This window comes from Eleutherodactylus coqui, chromosome 2 (assembly GCF_035609145.1).
Source record: "Eleutherodactylus coqui strain aEleCoq1 chromosome 2, aEleCoq1.hap1, whole genome shotgun sequence".
NCBI classification, from domain to species: domain Eukaryota; kingdom Metazoa; phylum Chordata; class Amphibia; order Anura; family Eleutherodactylidae; genus Eleutherodactylus; species Eleutherodactylus coqui.
The window spans coordinates 58,173,809-58,186,458 of NC_089838.1; the positions used below are offsets into that span (position 1 = coordinate 58,173,809).

General features: G+C 43.1%; 1 protein-coding gene across 1 annotated transcript in view; it reads right to left on the minus strand.

Annotated features, from left to right (window-relative positions):
* Positions 1-12,650, minus strand: part of FLT4 (fms related receptor tyrosine kinase 4) — a 354,573-nt gene that overhangs the window by 188,388 nt on the left and 153,535 nt on the right. Inside the window, exon 2 of the mRNA XM_066591022.1 lies at positions 749-845. Within this exon, the coding sequence (XP_066447119.1) occupies positions 749-845 (97 nt within the window). The remainder of the gene's footprint in view (positions 1-748; positions 846-12,650) is intronic.

Genomic DNA, 12,650 nt, shown 5'->3' on the forward strand with positions numbered 1-12,650 from the left:
TTAAAAATGTTATACACTATTATGATGCCATGCTGCATCTTTATACAAAATCAGCATTGCTTCTAGAGTAGAATGTTTTGACTTGGAAGTACTATATGGCAGCACATTGGAGAGCCCAAGGGACTGTAATAGAGCACCCATAGACTGCTCTGATTTCATACTGTACCATTGTTTCTAGGGTAGAATGTGGACATGAAGGCACATTGGAGTGCCTATGGGACTGTAATACAGAACCAATAGACTACTGTACTGCATATAAAATTATCATGCAGACATATGGCAGAACACTGGAGTGCCCATGGGAACATAATACAGCAACCATAGACTACAATGATCCCACACTGTAGATCTGTATAACATCAGCATTGCTTTTAAGGCAAAATGCGGACATCAAGGCACCATAGTACGTTGAAGTGCCTATGGGACTGTATTACAGAACCTAACAATTACTATGGTCCCATACTGTAACTTTATATTAAATTAGCATTAATTATATGTAGTCACCATATGGCAGAGGATTGCAGTGCCTACTGTATGGAACTATAATACAGAACCCTTAACCTGTTATGGTCCCATACTGTACCTATTAAATCAACATTGCTTCGAGAGTAAAATGCAGACATGGAGGCACCATATGACAGCACATTGTAGAGCCTATGGAATGGTAATACAGTTCCTTAGACCATAAATTGTATGATATGAACGTCTCATTAGTTTCGATGATAATTTCCCCCTAATAATCTCTTACCTGCAGGTGATAACTAGTGAGTCATTGGCATTGATCACAAGTTCGTCAGTGGTGATGTCCAGAACAGGAGGGGTCATAGAATATCCACTCACCAGATCTAAAAAGTCAAAACCAGAAGAGAATAGAGTTAAGTAAACAGATCTCTCAAATCCAGGCTCTTATTTCACATCTCAAATTAACTCTGCTAATTGAAAACGAAGTCTTCGCCATTTAGCCGGCGTAACGACCCCCCCCCCCAACTCCCATCTGTGTCAACATATTTAAGAAAGTTAAACAAAGTCCTTCTCATATTTAGGCAGAAATCCTGGGGAATGTTTAATGTCAAAAACCCGCTGTGGCAGCGGCCCTGGACTTCAGAATTAATGTAGATCCCCGAGCTAATGACTCTCATTTGAAAACCTAGAATGCAGGATATGTTGGGTAGGGAGAGCGGGGGAGGGGGTAATTTCATACATCACATCTGATTGCAGTACTTAGAACGAGAGTAATTTACTAGTCTTCTAATTAAAACATCCCAGGCATTGTTTTTATTTCTTTCCCAAGTCTTCTTTGAAAATGTGACGTTTATTGTGATTTTGGCTAAATGAAGCAAAGGAAAACTTTCAACACCGGCACTTGATGAAAAGCAGAGACATAAAGTAAATTTATGATGTAGTTCTATAGAGGGCCAGATGCCTTTATATCTACCTGCTGCATCCACATATGTGAAGTTATAGATTTATGAGCTTCAAATATAGAATCATATACAATGAAGTTATGTGTACTGAATGGCCACTTTATTAGAGAGCCCATTCTAGTAGTGCATTGGACCTCCTCTGGTCTTCAGAATGATAGAAATTTGTTGTGGCGTCCATTCATACATGTCAGAGGACCCGGATGCGCCAAGAAAACCTTCCCCACATCATTACTCAACCTTCACCAGTCGGACAGGAAGGGATCATAGATCCAAATTCTGACCTTCCATCAGGAAGGAGCAAATTAAATGAGATCCATCTGACCAGGGATTTATTTCCATTGCTCAGTAATACACTTTTTGAACTTTTTTGCCCGCTGCAGTCTCACTATTATCAGTACCTATCTGATATTGCGGTCTCCTATATATTAGGACAAGTACTAAGGGTGCCCTGTGTAGCCCTGTCTGGGTCCACTATATATTAGGACAAGTACTAAGGGTGCACTGTGTAGCCGTGTCTCGGTCTCCTCTATATTAGGACAAGCACAAAGGGTTCCCTATGTAGTCATGTCTGGCCCCCCTATATATTAAGATAAGTACTAAGGGTACACTGTGTAGTCATGCCCGGGTCCCCTATGTATTAATACAAATACTAGGGGAGCACTATGTAGTCATGTCTGGTCCCCTATATATTAGGACAAGTATTAAGGTTGCACTGTATAGTCATGTCTGGGTCTGCAATATTTTAGAACAAGTACTAAGGGTGCCCTGTGTAGTCATGTCCGGGTCCCCTATGTATTAATACAAATACTAGGGGGGCAGTATGTAGTCATGTCTGGTCCCCTGTATATTAGGACAAGTATTAAGGTTGCACTGTATAGTCATGTCTGGGTCTGCAATATTTTAGAACAAGTACTAAGGGTGCTCTGTGTAGCCATGTCTGGGTCCCCCTATATTTTAGGACAAGTACTAAGGATGCACTGTGTACTCATGTCTGGGCCCCCTATATCTTAGGACAAGTACTAAGGGTGCACTGTGCAGCCATGTCTGGGTCCACTATATATTAGGACAAGTACTAAGGATGCACTGTGTAGCTGTGTCTTTGTCTCCTATATATTAGTACAAGTACTAAGGGTACACTGTGTAGTCATGTCTGGGTCCACTATATATTAGGACAAGTACTAAGGGTGCACTGTGTAGCCGTGTCTCGGTCTCCTATATATTAGTACAAGTACTAAGGGTACACTGTGTAGTCATGTCTGGGTCTCCTATGCAATAATACAAATACTAAGGGTGCACTGTGTAGTCATGTCTGGGCCCCCTATATATTAGGACAAGTACTAAGGGTGCACTGTGTAGCTGTGTCCGGGTCCACTATATATTAATACAAGTACTAAGGGTGCACTGTGCAGCCATGTCTGGGCCCCCTATATATTAGGACAAGTACTAAGGGTGCACTGTGTAGCTGTGTCTGGGTCTACTATATATTAGGACAAGTACTAAGGGTGCACTGTGTAGCCGTGTCTGGGTCTACTATATATTAGTACAAGTACTGAGGGTGCACTGTGTAGCCATGTCCGGGTCCACTATATATTAATACAAGTACTAAGGGTGCACTGTATAGCCATGTTTGGGTCTCCTATGTATTAGTACAAGTACTAAGGGTACACTGTGTAGTCATGTCTGGGTCCACTATATATTAGGACAAGTACTAAGGGTGCACTGTGTAGCTGTGTCTCGGTCTCCTATATATTAGGGCAAGCACAAAGGGTTCATTATGTAGTCATGTCTGGCCCCCCTATATATTAGGACAAGTACTAAGGGTACACTGTGTAGTCATGCCCGGGTCCCCTATGTATTAATACAAATACTAGGGGAGCACTATGTAGTCATGTCTGGTCCCCTATATATTAGGACAAGTATTAAGGTTGCACTGTATAGTCATGTCTGGGTCTGCAATATTTTAGAACAAGTACTAAGGGTGCTCTGTGTAGCCATGTCTGGGTCCCCCTATATATTAGGACAAGTACTAAGGATGCACTGTGTACTCATGTCTGGGCCCCCTATATCTTAGGACAAGTACTAAGGGTGCACTGTGCAGCCATGTCTGGGCCCCCTATATATTAGGACAAGTACTAAGGGTGCACTGTGTAGCCGTGTCTGGGTCTACTATATATTAGGACAAGTACTAAGGGTGCACTGTGTAGCCGTGTCTGGGTCTACTATATATTAGTACAAGTACTGAGGGTGCATTGTTTAGCCATGTCTGGGTCCACTATATATTAATACAAGTACTAAGGGTGCACTGTATAGCCATGTTTGGGTCTCCTATGTATTAGTACAAGTACTAAGGGTACACTGTGTAGTCATGTCTGGGTCCACTATATATTAGGATAAGTACTAAGGGTGCACTGTGTAGCTGTGTCTCGGTCTCCTATATATTAGGGCAAGCACAAAGGGTTCATTATGTAGTCATGTCTGGGCCCCCTATATATTAGGACAAGTACTAAGGGTGCCCTGTGTAGTCATGTCCGGGTCCCCTATGTATTAATACAAATACTAGGGGGGCAGTATGTAGTCATGTCTGGTCCCCTGTATATTAGGACAAGTATTAAGGTTGCACTGTATAATCATGTCTGGGTCTGCAATATTTTAGAACAAGTACTAAGGGTGCTCTGTGTAGCCATGTCTGGGTCTCCCTATATATTAGGACAAGTACTAAGGATGCACTGTGTAGCCATATCTGGGCCCACTATATATTAGGACTAGTACTAAGGGTGCCCTGTGTAGCCATGTCTGGGTCCCCTATATACGAGGGGGTGCTAATAAGTCTTTGGCCTTGTGTTCTTTTTTTTTTTTATCTATGGTAACGAATGTTACATCACATGGAAGCCTTATGTGTCTAATATATATTTTCAAAATTTTGTGTTTGTAGCTTATGGCAAAAGTGATCTAGGCACACGGGAAAACAAAATGGCGGAGTCTAAGGCGATATTCACAGCAAATGAGAGCGGAGGAGTGATAAAAGTCTTGCTTCTGCAAGGAAAGTCCGCAAAGGATATTCATGGTGATATGTCGCAGACATTGGGGGATCAATACCATTCATGTTCTACAGTTAAGAACTCCGTTGCCAAATTTAAAACGGGCCACTTCAGCACCAATGATGAGGAACGTCCTGGATGACCTAGAGAGGTTGTTGTTCCGGAGATCGTCGATGCTGTGCACAACCTCATGCTGGAGAATCGGCCAATTTCAGCTAAAGGAATAGCAGACATCATGGGGATTTCTCGTGAACGTGTTTGTGTCATTATCCATGAACATTGGAACATGAAGAAGCTATCTGCAAAATGGGTCCCCAAATGTTTGGCAACAGATCAGAAAAGCATGCGAGTGAAAACTTCCCGGTCCATCCCTTAGCTCATCATCATCCAGTCTGCCTGGGATTACATAAGGAGACAGAAGGATTTTACATAAGCAGACATCCACAGAAGATCTGTGCTTAGTGCTCAAACATGTCTGAAACACCCACCTGCAGAGTTCCTTCAAAAACTGTGTGCAAGTGCACCTAGAAGAATTGATGTTGTTTTAAAGGCGAAGGGTGGTCACATCAGATACTGATGTGATTTAGGCCAGTTTCATTTCTGCGTCAAAACCTCAGACCGGAGATTCCGTCACAAATCCGGCTAAAAATGCTGTAAGAAAAAGCACTGTATGCAGAGCTTTTTTTTTTTTCCAAATGCCAAGCAGCTAAATGGAAAGTGGGCAGACCCCCGAGAGACAGAGAGAGAGAGAGAGAGAGACACACACACACAGACATGCCGGGAGCAGGATCACACAGATAACTGGGACTATGGATTATCCAAGTACCCACAGAATCCTCCCTATTGCACCACTCCGGTTTGTTGTACTTGTACCAAGACTGTTTGTTTGGAATTACGTTGAGAAGCTTACAGTAAATGGACAGAACCAACTATTCCTGGTTCTTGTTCAGAAAGTTGCTCTGTGTATAGACTACTTTATTTCATCGGGAAGATCCACCGCAGCGGACAGAACGGTGGCATCACGAGTGACAATTGGACTTAAGATAACCCCTGGTTACAACCCCTGTGATCTCCCCCAGCAGTAATGTGGTCGGGTCCTGAGCTACCCCCAGGGGAGGAGATGGTAGAGCCCCGTGACAAGGCCTTTCTCTACCCCGTGGGCCTGCTCCTCGGATGCTGCAGATATATAAAATGAGACAACTCGGTCTGAGTTAAAATGTGTGTATCTGGGTAAAGAACTGGCTCAAATAGACAGCAGAGGGTGGTAATAAACGGTTCGTACTCTGATTGGGCCACTGTCGCTAGTGGAGTGCCACAGGGTTCAGTATTAGGCCCCATTCTGCTCAATATATTTATCAATGACCTGATAGAGGGACTGCACAGTAAAATATCAATATTTGCAGATGACACAAAATTATACAAGATAATCAATACAACAGAAGACAATGTGCGGCTACAAACGGACCTAGATAAGCTGCGGGTTTGAGTAGAAAAATGGCAAATTAAAAATTCAACATTGATAAATGTAAGGTTATGTACATGGGCAGGAGAAGCGGATGTCACCAATATAGACTAAATGGGGTACTGCTAGGGAAAAGTGATATGTAAAAAGACCTGGGGGTACTAGTGGACTGTAGACTCAACTGCAGCAACCAATGCCAGTCAGCTGCTGCAAAAGCAAGTAAAGTCTTGCGGTACATTAAAGAAGCATAGGGGCGAAGGATGAGAACATTATTCTTCCACTATATAAGGCACTATTCAGGCCCCATGGAGCTTAGGAAAGATGTTGCAGTGCTTGAGGGGTTCAAAGAAGGGCAACTAAATTAATAAACAGAATGGGAGGTTGGGAATACCCAAAGTGGCTATCAAAATTGGGATTATTCACCCTAAAAAAAGGGGTGACCAAATAACTAAGTATAAATACATTAGAGGACAATACAAGGATCTCTCCCATGATCTGTTTATATCAGGACTGCATCAGTAACAAGAGGGCATCTGCTAGGTCTAGAAGAAAGCAGGTTTGATAACCACAATAGAAGGGGGTTCTTTACTGTAAGAGCAGTGAGACTTGTCGAACTCTCTGCCTGAGGACGTGGTGATGGCAAAATCCATAAGGAGTTTAAGAGCGATATTACAGGATATAGACATTAGGTAACCAGCAGGGTTGTTGATCTGGGTCTTGGAGTTTGGTAGGAATTTCACAAGTTGATACAGGGATTATTTTTTCCCCCCAAAAGGGCTAATTGGTTTCTGCCCCATTGGGGTTTTTTGCCTTCCTTTGGACTAACAAGGGGGGTAGAAACAGGCTGATCTAGGTAGACATTGTCTCCCTTCAGCCTAACATACCGTTACTGTAAATGCATCACCAGAACCAACTAATAACATAAATACCACACCAGAACCAAGCACATAAATACAGCATGAATCAACCTCAGTAAACATACAATATCAGGAGCACGCTTAGAACATAAATACAGCACCAGAATCAAACTGAAGGCTACCTACACACGGCAGAGCTGGAACCTATAGCGGAATTCATCCCTGACAGCAGCCGGCGACCCTGCGTACCTGACTTTCTCTTCTTTTCTCTGTACTGCGGATAGACTTGGCGAGCCGCCGTTGGTTATGCGCAGTACAGATATTTTTTTCGTAAATGTTTATTTTTCAAGCATCATTGCCGCCGATGACGCGGAATCCATGACCTGTCCGCAATGTTAATTGCAGACATCCTCAGGTCAGACAGCTTCTATTAACTTCAATGAAAGCAGTTCTTGTGGACACTGCACTAAAATGGAGCATGCTGCAATTTTTTCCTCAGTGTGCAGGAAGAATCGATTTCCCATAGAATGCTATGTGCGTATTTGCTTCTGTAGCCCGCCGCAGATTCCGCAGCAAAAATCTGTTTGTGTGCAAGCCTAATTTATAAATATAGACCCAGAACAAAGGTCAGTACATAAATAATGCACCAGTGCCAAACTCATAACATATAAAACAAAATAAGAAAAAAAGTCAAAAATCTGCAGTGCTTCCAGGGAATTTCATATTTTATTATTGACCTATGGCAAGCATCTGGAAGTGGCGTTTTTTTGACGTGAAAAATGGAAGTATTTCAAAGCATTTTTGCAAAAAAAGATTATGTGATACCAGCCTAAATGAGGAAAATAAGCATCGTCTAGTCATGAATTGGGATACAAAAACAGAAGGGGTTCCACAGACTCAAGTATTGGATAAAGTGCCAGATTGATATTTTACCCACAGATCACAAAGCGGATTTATGACATTAAGTATAGAAATGTGCGGCTTGGCAGCATTTGTAGTGGAAAACCCATATTTAGTACCCGTGCTGCATACTATCACACACATGAGCTATTTGCAGGGTAAAATATTTATTTAATGCAGCTGCTTTCGGCACCGTACCTCTACAGGCACGAAGTCTAAGTTGTTCTTATATAATCAGAGAATAGGGAAAGTTACAAACACTTCATTCCTATTACCAACACTCCAACACTTGCGAAATTAAAGAACTTGTCATTGACTAGTTAATGGTGGTGGCACAAGAGCTTTATTCCAAGAGGGTGACCTCACTTTATAGCGCTGTATAATAAAAAAGAGAGAAACCTTCTAATTGATGGTTTGGATTACATGCAAATTGCCTGGCAGTAAGAACTGTGAAGTTAATGGAGATTAATGAGGTTTTAAGTCTCCGTACGTCCATCTCCAGTAACACAGCGCTATTTCTTTGGCAAGATCTGGAGCTATGTGACAGAAATGGAGATTGTTGAATCATAATAGGTACAACGGGAAAAAACTGGGTCTTATGTTATGCCAAAGAGCTGCATTTTGAGAGGTGAAGGACAAGGTTGAGCTAGGACTATATATCAGGATCAGAAAAACCACATCCATGTGCAGCGGATTTGTTAGTACAGATTATGCATCAAATAATCTGTAACAAATGAAAAGGGAGGGATTTCAGTCATCTATTAGGACATTAATTTATATAGAATTATCTAAGATACAACCAAAGTGAGATTCCACCATAGTCGTCCTTAGCTACATGCGACCCATGTGATCGCACAGGGCGGCAACCACCAGCTTAAAGGGCACACCAAGCAGATGTAGGCAAGGGGCAATCACCCCCCTTAAATCAGCTCGATCAAATGAGCTTCTTCCTCAGTGAGGCAGTTTTCTGTGGAGCCACATGAATCCTGCTCTTCCTGGCTCTGTTTCCTCACTTCTGATGTTCCAAAGTGCCACTGTCAGCCACATGATTGCTTAGTTCTGCTACTATATTTGTGTTATGAATGTGGTTCTGGTATTCATGTACTGTGGTTGGTTCTGTGGTTGTATTTATGTTATAAACTTGGTTATGGTGCTGTATTTAGGTAGTGAGGTTGGTTTATGCTGTATTTATGTGCTTGGTTCTGGGGCTGTATCTATATGCAGAGGTTGTTTCATGCTGTATTTTATATACTAAGTTTGGCTCTGGTGCTGTATTTGTGGTATGAGTTTGGTTCTGGTGCTGTATTTACTGTGCTTAGTTACGGAGCTTATGTTTTGAGCTTGGTTCTGGTAAAGTATTTATTCCCTGAGCTGTTCTGGTATGGGTATGCTGCTATTCTGCTTCTTTGTATTTGCAGAATACAAACAGACTGTTTATCGGTGCAATACATACAAATTTTTTTCTTAGGACGGGACGACAAAAAAATTCCACACAGGGTGCCATTTAACCTGAGGCCAGCACTGGACTCCACTTTCGATTCATGCCTCTACGTGGACTATTTGTTGGTTTCAGTTGATCTTGGCTAATAGGTTGACTGCTTGTGCAGACATACACAATTAGGTAAATGCCATAAAACAAGATTTGAAACAAGTTGTCTACAGTGAACAACCCTTTTAAAGCGACACTCCATTTAATAAAATGTCAGGCAGAATACTTAAATTCATCTCTAATGTATAATGGTTCTGTGGTAGTTGTTGCCATGATTGGAAAGGGGTTGTGACCCCATTTGCGACCTGTTCTATGGCCGGAATTGGTAGATTATGTGCAGTCCTTGTATTTAGAGGACGGCCATTGATGTGAAGTCCATCTTGTAATATTTCCCCTACAGCCACTGCTACTTTCCCTGATGAAATGAATTGCTTGCTAAGGCCTCCCTCACATGGACGACACGGCGTCACCGCGAGAAAAATCGCAGCGATATCACATTGCTGGTCTGTGCGATATTACGGCGTCTTCTCGCGCAATACCGCGATTTTGTAGCACCACATGTGAGGATAAGCCCTAACTGCAGAACAAAAAAGTATGCTTCACTTTGAAGCGCTGTCCGGGGCTCCACTGCAGCTTCTTCCTGGTCCCCGACACTGGTCTTCTTCATCTCTTCTGGCCAGGAATTAAAAAATCCACGCCTACTCGAAGTGCTGGCTGTGATTGGCTGACGCTTAGCCAACCTGAATGACTGTGTTTGGTTCATCGAGCGCTGGCTGTGATTGGTTAAGCGTCAGCCAATCAGAGACAGCGCTTCCAGGAGGCAGGGCTTTTTCAATCCCCGGCCAGAAGAGATGAAGAAGAATAGTGCTGGGGACCCGGGGAGAAGATGCGGCTTGGCTGACAGCGCTTCTAAGGTGATGTATGCTTTTTAAAAAAATGTTTTCATGCAGTTAGGGCTTAGGTCATGGCTTTGACAGTAGGATTTCCTACTGTCAAAGTTGCATCGCTCTGCACGAAAATCGCGTTTTTATGTGATGCAACAAAGAGGAAGCCTCCATAGGGAAACATGGGCTACAAAACCTCACGTGTCGCGGGCATATTGTGGAACCTGCGAGGTTTTTGTGTCGGGATGATGCATGCTACAAAATAACGCATGTGTAAATCAACCCATAGGAAAGCATGGGCTTCACATACATGCGATTTGTAGCATTGTAGCAACGCAACAAAATCGTGCAACTTTTTTGCCCGTGTGAAGGAGGCCTTGGGGTGCTAAGTGCGAGATCCAGGGAGATTAGGCAAGCACCCGAGCTTTCGCTCTAAAAGGGATTGTCCATGTTGCTGCAACCTCCTTAAGACTACCACTAGCATAAATTGGCCACCACAGAGAGGAAGCGATAGCCTGAGACACCCTACATAGACTATGCTGAGGTTCAGTAATGAAGGTCAGTAGAGACTCTACACTAGCGTCTTGAGACAACGGTGGAAATTTTTACTTGCAACAATATGTTCTACTGTAGATTTATGAATATAGATAATAAAGGTTTCATAATTACAATTTAAGTGTGCTAATACACTGGCGCTTACGGTTTCTCAACAATTGTCCGACTGAACCTGCAAGTGCAAGTGTAGCCCAGCAATACACTGAGTTAATGGCATTCATGTAATAGCACTTTAACAGTTAATGTTGTCACATAGCAAATATTCACCATTCTATTCAAACGCAGTATTGGGGATTATCGTAAATCTTCTCATAGTTTCCCACAAAAATGTTCACTGTCATCATAAAAATATCTCAAATTCTTTGCAAAACCACTTAGTACAAACCATACATTGTTACCGGCGAAGGGAATTCTTGTGGCCACCTGACTAGATTAAATTTCTCCATCCTAACATTATAGGAATCACCTTTTCTAAACTCAAAAACCCAAGATCTGATTCTGCTGCTATGAATTAACCCCTTAACACGGGATTTGGGGTTTGCATGGAACGGGATTGGGAGTCGGCTGACAACCACCAACAACCGCCGCGATCAGTGTGAGCGTTAAATGACCAGATCGGCATTCCAGGGTCCTGAATGCCCCCCTGCAATGAGAACATGAAGTAATGTTCAGTTGCCATGGCAGCCTGGGGCCTTCTAAAGGCCCCTAAGGCTGCCATGACTGATTGCCAGTGGTGTGGCTTGATAGACTGCATGCCAGAACATAGTATGATGCAATACTATGGTATTGCATTATGTTCTATGAGCGACCAAATGGCTGCAAGTTCAAATTCCTTATGGGACTAATACAAATGTAATAATAAGTTTAGAAATGTTAATTAATTATTAGAAAACATAAAAGGTTTGAAAAAAAAACTTTCGATATTAATATTAAAAAATCAAAACATAAAAACATATTAAGGCCTCGGTCACACGGGCGATTTTTTGCGCGATTTGCGCATGCGACCGGCGATTTTATAGAACCATTGCTTTGCAATGGTATCGGACACATGGGCGCTTTTTATGCGCTTGTCCGATAAATTATAGAACAGAAATCGCAGATTGCGCCTATCTGCGATCTGCGATTCCTTGTGTTCTGTATATGCGCTCAATGGGGCCGGCGGCAGCAGCGCCAACCCCATTGAGAACATATACTACTCAAATCATTCTCCTCTGCCACAGCTGTAACAGCTGTGGCAGAGAAGAATGATGTTTGCCCATTGAATTCAATGGAGCCGGCAATACAGCCGGCTCCAATGAAAGCAATGGGCTGCCGGCGATCGTGGGATGAATTTTCGGGAAGGGCTTAAAACTATAAGCCCTTCCCTGAAAATCATCCAAAAATGTGTAAAAATAAAAAAATATATATATACTCACCTTGTCCCCGCAGACGGAGTTCAGCCTCGGCCGGCCGGCGGTTCTCTTAAACTGCTCTGAGTAGTATTCAGCAGCCGGGGATTTAAAATCCCCGCCTGCTGAATGGGCTGCCTCTGATTGGTCACAGCCCTCACCAATCAGAGGCAGCTCTCACTCAACCATTCATGAATTCATGAATGGGTAAGTGAGTGCTGTCTCTGATTGGCTCAGCACAGGGACCAATCAGGGGCAGCTCTCAGCTGTCATTCAATAGCTAAGAGCTGCCCCTGATTGGTCCCTGCGCTGAGCCAATCAGAGGCAGCACTCACTCACCCATTCATGAATGGGTGAGTGAGAGCTGCCTCTGATTGGTGAGGGCTGTGACCAATCAGAGGCAGCCCATTCAGCAGACGGGGATTTTAAATGCCCGCCTGCTGAATACTACTCAGAGCAGTTCAGGAGAACTGCCGGCCGGCCGCGGCTGAACTCCGTCTGCGGGGACAAGGAGAGTATATATTTTTTTTTTTTACACATTTTTGGATGATGTTCAGGGAAGGGCTTATATTTTTAAGCCCTTCCCAAAAATTCATCCTGCGCTCGCCGGCAGTCCATTGCTTTCAAGGGAGACGGCTGTATTGCCGGCTCCA